Consider the following 16,627-nt stretch of genomic DNA (forward strand, 5'->3'; position numbering starts at 1 on the left):
CTTTATTTGAAAAAAAAAAAAAATCAAGCTACTAGCTAAGAACTATTTCTACAAATCTCTTTACAGAGAATCCTTCAGGTTACAATATAGGAATAATAACAAATGTAACAACCGACACTGTAACAGGTGTTACAAAATAGTTTCATACGAATTATTTCATTTATAAATTAGTGCTGAGAATTCCCTGGTGGTCCAGTGGTTAGGACTCTGCTTTCTCTGCAAGGGGCCCAGGTTTGATCCCTGGTCTGGGAACTAAGATCCCACACACCTCACAAGCAAAAATAAATAAATAAAAAGTAATTGCAACCAGTGAAACAGACTGAAATAGACTGATGTGATTATTACATCCATTTTACTAATAAGTAAACAAAGGTTCAGAAATTTTTCCCAATACCACACTTCTAAAAGGGCTTCCCAGGGTGGCGATAGTGGTAAAGAACCTGCCTGCCAATGCAGGAGACATAAGAGATGCAGGTTCGATCCCTGGGTAGGAAAGATCCCCTGGAGGAGGGCATGGCAACCCAACTCTAGTATTCTTGCCTGGAGAATCCCATGGACATTGGACCCTGGCAGGCTACAGTCCATAGAGTTGCACAGAGTCAGACATGACTGAAGCAACTTAGCACTCAAGAATGCACACATCCTGCTAAAAAGTGGCAGAACCAATATCACGTCCCTTCCGTTCAACCTTTCTAATGGCATGCTAACACCATGCTATTTTAGCAGCAAAGGGGACTGTAACAGGCCTGAGAGGGAAAAACAGGCAAAGGGACAGAGACACAATCTTTCCATTAACCAGTGTAGGCACTCCCCTGGGAGAAGTTCATGGAGGCTAAGCTGCTACCAACCCTATGCCTGCCTTGGAGAAGTAACACTGTGGAGAATAAGAAACCGGGGCTTCCTTCAAGCATAGTACACAGATGACCTCCGACTAAGGCAGGCTTGGGGTGGTAGACTCAGATCGAAGACATAGAAAAACACATCTTTTCTTGACTGACAGTAAGAAGCAGTGAGCCTTTATTACTGAACTTTTTTTTTTTAACCAGAAAGAATGGCAGACACGACAACCCACTGAGTTCCACAGACATCAAGTGACAGTGAAATGGGCTCTGGGTGACTCTAGGCCCACCGAGAGAAAGCCACCTACACACAGACTCACGGACAAAGGCCAGCTGAAGGGGCCAAGAAGCAACAATGCCACCACAGGCTCTTTTTCTTTCCTTTCTTTTCCCCCTTTCCCTTTTCTCTTTCCTTCCTTCATCCCTTGTACACTCTTGTCTCTTTTGTTGAAAATTAATGGACCATGTATGCATGGGCACCAAAAACAAAACAAAACAAAAAAACCAAGTAGGACTACATTAAACTAAAAAGCTTCTGTTCACCAAAGGAAACCATCAGTAGAAAGAAAAGGCAACCTCTGGGATGGGAGAGTAAATGCCTCCCTCCATTCTTCCTGCTTTCTCTTTCTGCAAACTTGCTAGAAGGAATGCAAGAAAATGTCCCCAGATACTTCAATCAACTTCTCAGAATTTTTTAAGAAAAGAGAATTCCCTGTTTTTAAAAAAGAAGTCAAAAGAAGACAAAAAGTATCAAGAAGATGACAATGAAGAGAAAGATGAAGAAGAAAATAATGATGATAAATAGGGTGGTTCCAGTGCAGTTTTATTTTCTGGTTTAGAAGTATCTAACTACTCAAAACTACTCATTACATCATTGATTTTTTAGAAAAGGAAATATAAGGCTATATGGTTTCTTTTTAAACTGGACACTGTACAGTATCTTTTCATTTCTGTAAAAATAATATATTATCAAGTGTGTGTTTAGGTGGCCCTGTGCTTAATGGTATCTTTCAATAGCCAGTAACCTTGCCTGGTAGAGTAGTAGGGTTTAAATAAGCACAGGAATTTAAAGCAGGTTTTACACTCTCTGACATAAATTACAGCAGGATCCTCTATGACCCACCTCCCAGAATATTGGAAATAAAAGCAAAAATAAACAAATGGGACCTAATGAAACTTAAAAGCTTTTGCACAACAAAGGAAACTACAAGCAAGGTGAAAAGACAGCCCTCAGATTGGGAGAAAATAATAGCAAATGAAGCAACAGACAAAGAATTAATCTCAAAAATATACAAGCAACTCCTGCAGCTCAACTCCAGAAAAATAAGCGACACACTAAAAAAATGGGCCAAAGAACTACACAGACATTTCTCCAAAGAAGACATACAGATGGCTAACAAACACATGAAAAGATGCTCAACATCACTCATTATCAGAGAAACGCAAATCAAAACCACAACGAGGTACCATTACACGCCAGTCAGAATGGCTGCTATCCAAAAGTCTACAAGCAATAAATGCTGGAGAGGGTGTGGAGAAAAGAGAACCCTCTTACACTGTTGGTGGGAATGCAAACTAGTACAGCCACTATGAAGAACAGTGTGGAGATTTCTTAAAAAACTGGAAATAGAACTGCCATATGACCCAGCAATCCCACTCCTGGGCATACACACCAAGGAAACCAGATCTGAAAGAGACACGTGCACCCCAGTGTTCATCGCAGCACTGTTTATAATAGCCAGGACATGGAAGCAACCTAGATGCCCATCAGCAGATGAATGGATAAGGAAGCTGTGGTACATATACACCATGGAATATTACTCAGCCATTAAAAAGAATTCATTTGAATCAGTTCTAATGAGATGGATGAAACTGGAGCCCATTATACAGAGTGAAGTAAGCCAGAAAGATAAAGACCAATACAGTATACTAATGCATATATATGGAATTTAAAAAGATGGTAACGATAACCCTACATGCAAAACAGAAAAAGAGACACAGATGCACAGAACAGACTTTTGGACTCTGTGGGAGAAGGCGAGGGTGGGATGATCTGAGAGAACAGCATTGAAACAAGTATACTATCAAGGGTGAAACAGATCACCAGCCCAGGTTGGATGCATGAGACAAGTGCTCAGGGCTGGTGCACTGGGAAGACCCAGAGGGATCGGGTGGAGAGGGAGGCAGGAGGGGGGTTCAGGATGGGGAACACATGTAAATCCATGGCTGATTCATGTCAATGTATGGCAAAAACCAATACAATATTGTAAAGTAATTAGCCTCCAACTAATAAAAATAAATGAGAAAAAAAAAATAAAGCAGGTTTTATTGGTACATAGCACAGCTTAGTTACAGATAAGAGTTGGGTTTTTTTCCCACCTTAAATCGTGTTTGAGTCAGTTTGTACAAAGTAATTGTTATAATGTTAATTGTTTATCACACTGTGATTGCAAATTAATAATAATAGTAATAGTAATAATGGCGCACCTGTTTTGTTGAAAACTTGACATTTCTAAGTAAATACAAATGTTTAATTAAAATAAATTAGAAAAAATTATTTCTTACACATTTACATGAAATTAAATAAGGCGATTAAATGAAAGAAAATTTTATAAAACAGAGCAATGTATTATTACAGTTAGATTCATAGAATATGATAGAGAAGAGACTTCAAAGACTAGATCTGGACACAACAAAAATGTTTAAAAAAAAAAGATTGGCTATGAATCCTGACTAATCCACCTGCTAATTATGGGAATTTAGGCAAATCTTTTAATTTTGCTGAGTGCCATTGCCTCTGTAAAAACAGGAATAATAATGTTTACCTCACAGAGCTTTCATATGGATTAAATGAAACAATAAAAGTAGCCAACTGAATACCTTGCATATAATAGGCAATTTCTTCTTTACCCTTCCACTTTTGCCCTAGTCTTTCAATTTTTACCTCAAAACGGAGGATCTTCATGCTCAAAATGAGTATGGTAAACCTTTAGAATTTATGGATTTTACATACACAATTACAAATGCTAATTTTAAATGACTCCAAGTCCTTAACACATTCAAATAAAGAAGTTTTTTTCTGCATTGTGCATATGAACCATCTGTGCTTCAAGGCTGATACGAAAAGGCAAATCACTTAGCAAAGTAGGTAAAACGCTAAGTGACTGAAAGTTTTTGTGAAAAATAGCCCCCAAAAGAGAATTATTTTCACTTTGGTTTTGTAATTTAGGTAGACCTCTAGCTAATTTTAATACAGGAATAATATATTATTGTGTACACATTAATAATAATATTTACAGGTGTTTATTCCTTGACAAGCTCTGTACTAAGAGCTTTTCGTTTTTTAATGTTTATTTATTTATTTGACTGCAAGTTGGGTCTTAGTTGCGGCATGCAGATTCTTCCTTGTGTCATGTGGGATCTTTCATTGTGGGGCACAGACTCGGACTCGCCTGGGCTTAGTTGCTCTGAGGTACATGAGATCTTAGTTCCCCAATCAGGGGTCAAACCCATGTCCCTTACATTGCAAAGAGGATTTAAAATAATTTTTTTTTAATTGAAACTTTTTATTCTGTATTGGGATATAGCCAATTAACAGTGTTGTGATAGTTTAAGGTGAACAGCAAAAGGATTCAGCCATACATATACATGTATATCCATTCTCCCCCAAACTTCCCTCCGATCCAAGCTGCCACATAATATTGAGCAGAGTTCCCCGTGCTATACAGTAGGTCCTTGTTGGTTATCCATTTTAAACACAGCAGGGTGTACCTGTCCATTCCAAATTCCCTAACTATCCCTTCCCCCCATTCTTTCCCCTCCAGCAACTGTAAGCTTCTTCTCTAAATCTGTGAATCTCTTTCAGTTTTGAAAGTAAATTCACTTGTACCATTTCTTTTTCAGATTCCACATATAAGGGATGTCATACAATATTTTGCAGGGAGGATTCTTAACCATTGCACCACCAAGGAAGTCCTCGAAGAGCTTTTCTAATCTCACTTATGAGGTTGACACCATTATTATACCCATTTTAATGGTATATTCGAGATTTCATTCTAGTGGAAGAGTCTATCATTTTACACGTGACTTTAACTTGCAATTACAGAATTGCTAGCAGTATGAAGAGTTCACATTACTGAAATAATGAAGTATTTCAGTTACGAGTTATTGCACTGTGCTGCGCAGGTGGGGTATTATGTTCTACAGTGGTATGTGCAAATTTTGAAATTCAAAAAAAGTCTGAAGATATAGCCAAGACTATAGATTTAAATGGGATCTAAAATTTAAGAGATGGGATCTAAAATTTAAGAGATTTATGATCAGCAGGAGACCAAGAGTATAGCAAAGAAAGATCCATGACCTCCTTACCTGCTGCAGGACTTGTTCTGGGTACCATCTCCCCATCATCTTCTGCAAAATAATCTCTGTGAAGAGAAGCACATCATCCATTAATGAAGTAACACCCCACACAGTGTTCAATTCCTCAGTGTCAAGACATCTGGTTTTATTTATTTCTCCACAAGCAATCATTAAGCTGTTCTAGTACTATGTATCAGGGTCAGGGTTAAGTGCTGGAAATACAAAGACATGCCCCACCTTACTGAGTAGGTGTAGAGACAGCCGCTGGACAAACAATCCCACAGGCATTGAATTACTAGTGTGGCAAGTGCTATGAAGGAATACGCAGAGTAACTTAACTAGTAGAGAGATTCAGAGAAATTCAGAGAAAAGAACATCTAAACTGAGATGAAGAGAATGTCAGCCAGATGAAAAATGGAAACAGAAGTGTATTCCATCATGAGGGAAAAGCAAGGACCCTGAGTCAGGGAGGAACTTGGCCTGTTAGAGGAACAGAGAAAGCCAGGGTTGCACCCAGACCATGCAGGGCCTCGAGGGATGGGGTAAGCATGTGAGACTTATGTGCAGGGCAATGCAAAGCCACTGAAGGAGTTTAAATGAGGAAATGAATGGTAAATGATCAGATTCAGATGATTCTGACTGCTGAATGACATTGTGTAGAAGGAACAAAAGTAGATGGAGAAAACAACAAGCTGTGATAGTTTTAACTAAAGGAAACGAGAGTAGAAATGCAGAGAAGCAAAAAAAATCGATATGCTTAGGAAGTAGAACTGATCCAGAAAACTTGAGAAACAAACAAAAGTCTACTAATGGAAATGTTAAAAAAAAAAAAATGAAATGTTAAAAAAAAAAGTCTACTAAAAAAATGTTAAAACAAACAAAAGTCTACTAATGGAAATGTTAATGGAAATGTTAAAATGTTAAAAACACCATGATGCAGTCGCAAGATCTATATCTGTCCAGCACAGTGAAGACCAGTATCCCTAGAAGAGAAGGAAAAGAAAACTCAAGATGTATTCAACAAATGCTTGTCAAGCACTTACTATGATTTTAGGCACTGGTTTTAAGCTCTACGAATGTAGCAGTGAACAAAACAGACCAAAACACCTGCACTCATGGAACTTATATAAAAGGAAACAAAAAAGCAAAATGTATAGTAACAATTGGGGACAGGTACTATAAAAAATTGGGGACAGGTACTATAAAAAGGTCGGGAGTAGAAGTAGGAAATGCTGGAGGGATGGGGAAGAGAAGGGGGTTGCAATTTTTGGTAGGCTAAGTGTCTCTGAGAAGCAATGATGTGGGTATTTGGGCAAAGAGTCTTGCAAGCAGAGAACATCAAGTGCAAAGACTCTTCAGAGGAAGCACGACTGAGCATTTCTGGAACAACAAGGAGGCCAGTGTGGCTGGGCTGAGTGAGTAGCAGGAGGTGAGGTCAGGGAAGTAATAGGAAGGCTGGGCAGGGGACAGATTATTTAACGCCTTTCTGGACCCTGAGAGGAATTCAGCCACTGGAGTCTGGTGTGTCAAAAAAAGAGATGAACTGAGTGATGGATGTTTTAAAAGGGCTGGCTACTGTTTTGACAACAGACTGGGTGGGAAAGGCAAGAAACAGAGAGGCAGTTGCAATAATCCTACAAAGAGATGCTTTCAACATTTAGCTTACTCCTTAGACCCTCGGGTACTCCCAGTTAGTTGTCCTAAAAATAATTATATAGCCAGAGATTTAGAAAGCTTCTCTTTTTAAAAATCAGGAGACATTCACAGGGAGGCGGAAGAGAGCCTGGCATTTACTTAGAAACTGTTGGTGTTCTTCCTTCTCTGCCTCAGGGCTGGATCTTGGCATAAATCTTCACTTTGCTAAGTTCCAGATGGACATAAAAGTACCAGGCAGAACACACCAGGTTACACACACCACCTGGCAATTCTTTATTATTCAAAAGCAGGTCACCAGCTTGTAGTTCTTCCAGGCCCTCTGCCCCCTTTCCCTTCTCCACTTCTCATTAAAAATTTTCCCTGAGAGTGAAAAATGAAAGAGATGAACTACTACTTGTGGATTTCCCTCCGCTGAGAAAAAGTAGGGGAAGGATTTTGAAACTATCAGCCAGAATAATGTCTTGAAAAATTTGTGGAGGAAAAAAATACTTAGTTGCTGCTACTCATGCATGAATGGATTCCTTTATGTTCAGCCCACAGACCTGGGTAACCGCTTCTGCCATCAGGAGCAAGGTCCTTCCTCAGGCCAAATTCAGCCCATCCAACATGCTTCATTTGGTCAACACAAGGTTGAGCCATTCCTAACTTCTCTTGTAAAATGAATGGGTCTGGCAATACTGGGCCTGCCTTCCCACATAGAGGGATAACCTGCTGCCTTTAAACAGAAGAGACATGTTCTCTGGTTTGCCACAGTCCCTGTCACTCCTTGTTCTTATAATCCCAGCTCATGTGCTCATTTAAGATACTGGCCTGGCTCTTTATAGATCTCTGAGGCTGACACCCTGGTATAGATCAAATGCAGACAAAACTTTCACTTCTCCTTTAAGACACTGTCTTGAGTTACCTATGTAGCTTTTTGCTGTTGTGTTCCATTGCTAAATTGTGTTACAAAGAGTTGGGACAGGACTTAGCAACAGAACAACAACAAGCTACTAAGGGGATTACAGGTCAGTTTTACCTCTGGGCTTCAGCTTCCCTAAATATTTGTAAAAGAAATGCATGAACTTCTAAGGTTCCTTCAGTAATTACACAATTCTATTCTAATAGACACTAGTAGCATTAAAACTCATTTTAATACTTTCTAAGGATGGGGAAACTTTCCAGACATGATCTCATTCAATTCTTCTTGCTCTGAAGATTTCCACATTATAGATCAGGAGCAAGTGACAACAAGGTGATGCATATGGATGCCACAAGCTTCTTCACCTTCTCCCCCATCCCACACTCACCCCTGAGCCGACTGCCTGTCTTCTATGAAGCAATAACCAGAAGGGTAGAGAGGTCACTCTGGATGAGTACTGAGTTAATGGGCTTTCTGTAGTCTCTGGAGATTTTTTTAAAAATCACTTTAACTCTATTAACAGCTCAAGTTTCCTCTCATATGGCCACAGAGTGGGGCTCACTCAGCTGCTCAAAAGCTTGAGAAGGAATCTGATGCTCCCCCAGAGAAGGGGCACAGGGTTAAGAAACACGAGGTATGTCTCGAGGGGATTGCAATTTGTGAAAATAGCTGATAAACCAAAGTGCAAAGAGAATTGGGGTATAGTAGAGACAAACTCCAAGCCAGGCCCTGCCACCCACCCACAAAGCAGTAACATATGTTGATAAATTTTTCTCTATATTACTTAAGTCCAGAAAAGAATTGTATGCCCTTGTCCTAGTTTCTCAAATTCAAATATTTCTAGTTTCTTTTTTTTTTTTTAAACATCAGTCCATGAATGACTCATGGTCAGCAAGCATGTGTTTCATGAGGGCACGTAAAGCTCTCCTGCATAGATGTACATATACAATCTTTCTCCAAAGATATTTTTATCTTACATGTTACCTGAATGTTTTACCTTATATGCTTTTCATGTCTAAATGAACCAAACTTTCCCTCAGTGAGCCTTATCTTCTGGCCCACTACCTTGCCAATTTGTTAATCAGAGATACCAATTTCAGAAAACTTAAGATCATGGCATCTGGTCCCATCACTTCATGGCAAATAGATGGGGAAACAGTGGAAACAGTGGCAGACTTTATTTTTGGGGGCTCCAAAATCACTGCAGATGGTGACTGCAGCCATGAAATTAAAAGACACTTACTCCTTAGAAGGAAAGTTATGGCCAACCCAGACAGCATATTAAAAAGCAAAGATATTACTTTGCCAACAAAGGTCCATCTAGTCAAGGCTATGCTTTTTCCAGTAGTCATGTATGGATGTGAGAGGATAGTATAGATAGTATAGATGGACTATTTAGAAAGCTGAGTGCCAAAGAATTGATGCTTTCTAACTGTGGTGTTGGAGATGACTCTTGAGAGTCCCTTGGACTACAAGGAGATCAAACCAACCCATCCTAAAGGAAATCAGTCCTCAATATTCATTGGAAGGACTGATGCTGAAGCTCCAATACTTTGGCCATCTGATGCAAAGAGCTGATTCATTTGAAAAGACTCTGATGCTGGGAAAGATTGAAGGCAGGAGGAGAAGAGGACGACAGAGGATGAGATGGTTGGATGGCATCATCAGCTCAGTGGACATGAGTTTGGGTAAACTCCAGGAGTTGGTGATGGACAGGGAGGCTTAGCATGCTGCAGTCCATGAGGTCGCAAAGAGTCGGACATGACTGAGTGACTGAACTGAACTGATACCAGTTTCACTAAAAGCACACTTACTAATTTTTGCCAAGATACCTTCCTGCTCAATATGAAGAACCAAACATTTTCCAAGTACAACCCACCTACCAGCTGCTCCCCCACTTAATTTCTGCATGATGTATTATTATCTCCTTGACTTGCTGGTAAGTAGTTATGAAAATACTGGACTCAAGCAATACATTAACATTCAATATCCCATAGGAACAGCCTTTCCTACAGTTTTCCAGAGTGATTAGGTTGAAGATGATCAGGACATAACTGGTCCACTCAGAGCCATCTACAACATTCTTTTTTTTTTTTTTTTTAAATCTATTTATTTGTTATTTTTTTTAAAGATTCATTTATTTTTAATTGGAGGATAATTGCTTTACAATGTTGTGTTGGTTTCTGCCATACATCAATATGAATCAGCCATAGGTATACACATGTTCCCTCCCTCTTTTTTAATAATTAAATTATTTTTAATTGGAGGATAGTGGAAACAGTGGCTGACTTTATTTTGGGGGGCTCCAAAATCACTGCAGATGGTGACTGCAGCCATGAAATTAAAAGACGCTCACTCCTTGGAAGGAAAGTTAAGACCAACCTAGACAGTATATTAAAAAGCAGAGACATTACTTTGCCAACAAAGGTCCATCTAGCCAACGCTATGGTTTTTCCAGTAGTCATATATGGATGTGACAGTTGGACTCTAAAGAAAGCTGAGTGCCGAAGAATTGATGCTTTTGAACTGTGGTGTTGGAGAAGACCCTTGAGAGTCCCTTGGACTGCATGGAGATGCAACCAGTCCATCCTAAAGGAGATGAGTCCTGGGTGTTCATTGGAAGGACTGATGCTGAAGTTGAAACTCCAATACTTTGGCCACCTGATGTGAAGAACTGACTCATTTGAAAAGACTCTGATGCTGGGAAAGATTGAAGGCAGAAGGAGAAGAGGACGGCAGAGGATGAGATGGTTGGATGGCATCACCAGCTCAATGGACATGAGTCTGGGTAAACTCTGGGAGTTAGTTAATGGACAGGGAGGCCTGGTGTGCTATTGTCCATAGGGTTGCAAAGAGTCAGACACGACTGAGTGACTGAACTGAACTGAACTGCATTGCCTTACAATATTGTGTTGGTTCTGACATATTTCAACATGAATCAGCCATAGGTGTACACATGTCCCCTCCTTCCTGAACCTCCTTCCCACCCCGTCCCAACCCTCTAGGTAGTCACAGACATCTGCTACATGCTGATACTCTGATGCTGTCAGACTGTGCTCTGGTGATTTCTTCCAGTAGTTTTCTAAGTGTGCCAGTCTCAATTATATCAGGAATATCCACAACACTCAATTTTGTGTTCCTTAAAAGTGGCTATTCCAAGATGTGAGCCACTGGTCCACTAGTCTAGTCTCTCGAAACATTGTGCAGAGGGGTACAAACTTGGATTCTTCCTTAGCAAAGGGTAACACCATGGCAGAGTCTGCAGAGAAATATTCTCTATAAGGCAGCCATAGACCGTCCTTTGCAAACTGCATATATATTTGGTGTTATTGCCTTGTATTTTGGTCTGTTTAATTTATGGACTGAGGAAAGTAGTAAACTGTGTTAATGGACCATATTATTCACGAGCAATGGCAAGGTGGTAATCATATAACTTTGCCATTACAAAGTAAATTTCCAACAAGTCTTTGAACAGTATGAAATATTAATATCCCAAACCAAAACCACCCCAACTATATCTGTTGTCTGTCTAGACCTCACTGCTTTCTTCTTCTATTAAGACAATAACCTAGGGCTATTTCTTCCCATGAAAAGTGAAAGTGTTAGTTGCTCTTTGTGACCCCATGGACTGTAGCCTGCCAGGCTCCTCTGTCCAAGGAATTGTCTAGGCAAGAATACAGATGTGGTTTGCCGGTTCATTCTCCAGGGGATATTCCTGACCCAGGTATCGAACCAGGGTCTCCCACACTGTAGGCAGATTATTTACCATCTGAGCCCATTTCTTCCCATAAGAGTGTCCAAACTCCCACAGAGGTGGTTATTTTTTCAGGCTTCCTCCCCAAGGCTATCACATACACTTAGCCACACAGTCTGGTCCCCTTACTTCGTCATGCATCACCACCCTTCCTTAACATCTCTAAGCTGAGGGACAAAGACCTTCTCCCAGAGGCATTTTCTGTCTTTCAAACTTCTTCTTATATGGCTTTCTTACCATAACGGAAAATTCAGGAGAAGGAAAAGCAATCAGCCATACCAGTATTTAGAGCAAAAAACTGGGCCTTGGTTGCTATTTTTAGAGTTTGTCATTCCTTTTCATAAACATTTACTGAGAAGTTACTTGTATAACAAGCACCAAAAATATCAATATGAAAAAGAAATGCCCTGAAATCAAGGTGCTCAGAGCTGTCTACTAGGGGTGGCAGACAGGATTTGAAGAGAGACTTATTAGAACAATGAGATTTATAACAGCGATTTCAGAACATGAATGAGGTAGTAATTAATTTTGTTCTGATGGGGAGAGGGGGTCTAGGAAATCTACAGAAAACCAAGAACACTGAATTTAGGCCTCGAAGGATGGATATGAATATGTAAGGAAACATGACGAAGACTGCAAAGTAGGAAACTGAAGAGGGTGTTCAGGGCTTTAATTTTGCTCCCCTCATCCTGAGTAAACATCAACTGCTCCTTAGACCCCTTCCAATTTCCTTCTAACTTTCCCCTCCTCAAGCCTTCCTCTCTCAAACTCTAACCTTCAGGAGGGAGTATTAGGGGTGTCTAAGGGAAAACGGTTTCATTTGTGCTCCCCTCCTCCAACACCATAGCTTCATATAACTACTTAGACTCCCCAAAGATGATATAAAATAGGTCAGCAAGAAAGGACTAGGACTAACATTACACTGTAGTAAAAATGTCTACAGTTACAGACTATACAGAATACCACAGAATCTGGAGGAGTGAAGAGGCTGGAGGTTTAGGATGGTAGAAAATATGAGTGAATATCTTCCTTTTTTTTTTTTTCTTTACTATTTTTATCCTAGAATGTTAATTCTTCTTTAAAATATTAAGAAACATATTCTGATTTATTTACACTGCTCTTCTACTAAGGCCCTTGATAAAAGATGAACTATGTAAGGAATTGGGCTCAGTGTGACCATCTCAAACAGTGGCGGATATATCGTATGACAGGAAGACTGTGCAAGTTCACTGTTTCAGTTCAGTTCAGTCGCTCAGTCGTGTCCGACTCTTTGCGACCCCGTGAACCGCACCACGCCAGGCCTCCCTGTCCATCACCAACTCCCAGAGTTCACTGTTTATTGGGGTCCAAACACATATCCTGTTCTAATTCCACATTTTTCAAAGTTCATCTGTTATGAACTTATAGATTCTGATTCAAATAAATGTTTCTAATGTTTAAACATCTCTTTTTCATATTTTAAACTTATATCCACATTCAACCCTTGCAGATATAAAATATCCAGAAGGACAAGGAGAACTGTGGCTTGCTTTCTTGGCATGTGGAATCTTAGTTCCCCGACCAGGGATCTCACCTGAGCCCCCTGCATTGCAAGTGTGGAGTCTGAACCACTGGACAGCCAGGGAAGACTAGCCCTGGGGATTTTTAAATGGTAGGGCTTCACAAGTGGTGCCAACTTGGAAACAAACCATAGATAATAGTCTCCAGACTGCCTGTGTGTAACTTTATAGTTCAACATGTTTTCTTACACTGGAATTTTCTTCAACACTAATCTTGAATTAAATGATCATTATTTTTATTGTGAACAACCACCACCCACCACCAATGAAGCCACCACCATTTATTGATTGACTGATTCTTTCCAGGAATTATCTCATTCAATTCTCCCATAATCCAGTAGGTCCTGTTACCCCTACTTTACAGGTAAGGAAATAAGAGGCCTAGAAGGATGATGTAATTTGCCCAAGATCATCCAGTTAGTTGATGGTAACATGGAACTTGAAATCTATATCTGACTTCAACCTTTACATGTCCAATGTGTCCTGTTTCTATTCACACATTTGCCAGGAGTCTCCTTTGAACCTGCCCTGACTCCAGACAAATGAACCCTGAGACAGTGAGATGTGAGGAAGGTTGGGCAGTGCTGCTGTGGGAAGGAGAAGTGAGTTAGACTCAAATCCTGACACATATTTGTTTTTTGGGACACCAACTCATTCCCAATACACACATGGTTCACAATGGAGTATTTGCATCCTGGTATATCAGATGCCATGTGACAAGTGATTAAAATCCTAAAAAGGAAGTGGCAAGTATGACTTTTTACATAGGCTCTATCCTGAAAAGTGAGTCATCCACTATTTTATACTTCCCTATCTTTACCCACAGTCCTCCAAATGGTTATGACTCCCCTGAATCCTTATCTGTGATAACACTTGGCATTGTCCCTAAAAGACAAAGGGAATAAACTGACAGGTAGAAGATGTAATGGAAACAGATACAGTCAAAACTGGGAAGGCCATTAGTGAACAAGCTCTGAGATGTCTCAGATCTTTTTTCCTCTTGCCAAGAGAGACACTGAGTATATCGTCTCTGCCCCAAATATTGCAAATATCCCCTCTTTGGCAACAGAATTGCAAAAACACGCATTCAAATGCAAATGGCGGAGAAGTCACAGATGCAGAGCACAGGCCCACTCTGTAATAAATACAGTGAGATTATAATTTTTTTCTCATCTCAAGGCCTATCATTATAACCTCAGCAAGCTGGAATGCTTAATTGGCAAAGCCCCTCAGAACACAGACAGCATCACTTGTGAATCTCCCTCTGCATGCTGACCAAGTGTGAGCTGACTTGGCACTGACACAGTAACATCCACTTTTCTCCAGTATAGGCTGCAATTACACCCTTCACTCAACAGAATCTATTCACTGAGAGTGGCTGTGGCCCAGTGGAACTCTGGGAGGCAGTTTTCTGGAGTGCTAAGTCCTCAATCACTACCAGGAGCTACAAGCATCCCTATGTACCAGCAACAACTTTGAGTTTTATGACCTATTTTGCTTCTGCACTGAATCTTTATTCTAAAAGGAACTAACATTTTTCATGCTGCTATTCCTCAAGGTTCAGAGAAACCTCTTAATACTGTGAAAAGGTATTAATAAAGGGTAGTTCAAATAACTATCTCACTTTGCCTTATGAAGTTATTAGACACGCAGATGTCTAATAAATTCTCCTCCCTGAATCAGCCAAGACACTAATATCACTCTTTCAGAAGAGGTGTGAAAATAATCTGAGTTCAGCCATATCACTCAGGGATAGCATATGTCTCTCTACCCTCTTCTAAAATTTAGCTTGGCTTTTTATCCTTGGTCCTGGTAATGCAGTTTTCATTAACAACCACTATTCACAGGACACTGGGGAATGCGGAGGCTGAGGCCCTCACCAGACATCAAAAGATAGATTTTTTTTCCCCCTGTTTTCACCTACCTTTTTATTCACACAACCTTTTACTTTTTCCTTCCTTGATAATGTCTGTTTTTAGTGATTTTTAGAGAATTATGTGTGCTTTCCAGAAATTTTGGAAAGGACAAAAATGCATAGGAAAAAATAAAAAATGCTACCACTTAAAGGCAACATTGATAAAGATTTTTATGTATTTATTTTTAGCTGTTCTTCAGTTTATATGCCCATGTGAATTCCACAAAATAGAAATAACACTGAACACATAATTTTGCATCTTGATTTTATTTGTTTCGTTAAGCTTCCCTGGTCGCTCAGATGGTAAAGAACCTGCCTGCAATGTGAGAGACCTGGGTTCAATCCTTGGGTTGGGAAGATCAATCTCCTGGATCTGGAAATGGCTACCGACTCCAGTATTCTTGCCTGGAGAATTCCCAGGACAGAGGAGCTACAGTCCATGGGGTAGCAAAGAGTCAGACACACCTGAGACTAACACACATTGAGATCAGAGGTTTTGAGGATTGCATTTTTAGGGGAAAAGGAAGCATCAGGAGAGGAGGCAGGTGAGAGGAGGAGAAGAGTATCTCATTAACCTGACCAAGCTTAGAAAGAATGAATCTAGAGTCTTCCTTCTCAGTATGTCTTTATAATGTACTTAAACAAAGCTGACAGAATCCCAGAGGATAATAAAATTAACTGAGGTACAAGATTCTAAAGCAGTGCTGAGAATGATTCAAATAGCTGACTCTGAGGTCTTGGCTCAGTAGAGAAATGAATGAGGAGCAGATGGCCTGGAAGATATGAAGAAGTGAAGGACCCGGAGTAAGTGATAAGGTAAACTGAATACTCAGAAAGGATGAGGAGATGGAGGACTTGACCCAGTGGTCAGGGAAGATACTTTTAGAGTTCAGGATCCTAAGGATAGAGAATTTGGAGTGAGGATGAGCTACAATGGGTGTGCTTATGTGCTCATAGTGTCCTGAAGTGAATTAGAGTTAAGAAACTAGGAGATCAAGTTACAACAGTAACATATACACACGTCTTGTGACCTGTCTAGAGGGCCAGCACCTTGAAGGCAGGGTTTTTATATCATTCACTATCATGTATCCAGCATTTAAGAAATCTAGATCATAATAGGAATCAGATGCATATATTGCTTCAACAATGAATAAATAGCATTTGAATGAATAATGGCATCCAGATTTGATAACCTGCTGTATTCATTCTATATTAATGGTAAGTAGACACCTACCAAACATATACTCACATGAGCCTTGCAGGGAATGTTCTCTAGAAAGTTCTTAACTGAGGATCTGCTATGTGATGAAAGTATTGTAAGATACTAAAGATTTAGAGACAAAAGACAGTCCTTTCTTCCAGTAAACTCATAGAGTATGTAAACCAAGCAGCCACATGCAATAATAAAGAAGGCATAGTGTGCTCTGGCTACAGACAACACCCAGAACTAGGTTCCAAAAACAATCCCCAAAGGAGGTAATGCTGAACATAACCTCAAGGGATAAACAAAGATATCCTAGCAAAGGCAAGGCTAGTTTTGTGGGTGGGAACAACTGGTATATTAAGGCCCACTCATAATAATTTCAGCTCAGGATGAGTAGAGACACCAGCTCCCTAGGTCTGCTAGCAATGATGCTGCCCCAA

At 40.0% G+C, this 16,627-nt stretch overlaps 1 protein-coding gene across 13 annotated transcripts in view; it reads right to left on the reverse strand.

Moving 5' to 3' along the window:
* LOC122677200 (phosphodiesterase 4D interacting protein) overlaps window positions 1-16,627 on the reverse strand; it is a 236,882-nt gene that overhangs the window by 180,397 nt on the left and 39,858 nt on the right. For all 13 annotated transcript variants that reach the window (XM_043877092.1, XM_043877115.1, XM_043877116.1 and 10 more), the window contains exon 2: window positions 5,208-5,263. In XM_043877092.1, coding sequence (XP_043733027.1) covers window positions 5,208-5,263 — 56 coding nt within the window. The remainder of the gene's footprint in view (window positions 1-5,207; window positions 5,264-16,627) is intronic.

Source organism: Cervus elaphus, chromosome 20 (genome assembly GCF_910594005.1).
Source record: "Cervus elaphus chromosome 20, mCerEla1.1, whole genome shotgun sequence".
Classification (NCBI taxonomy): domain Eukaryota; kingdom Metazoa; phylum Chordata; class Mammalia; order Artiodactyla; family Cervidae; genus Cervus; species Cervus elaphus.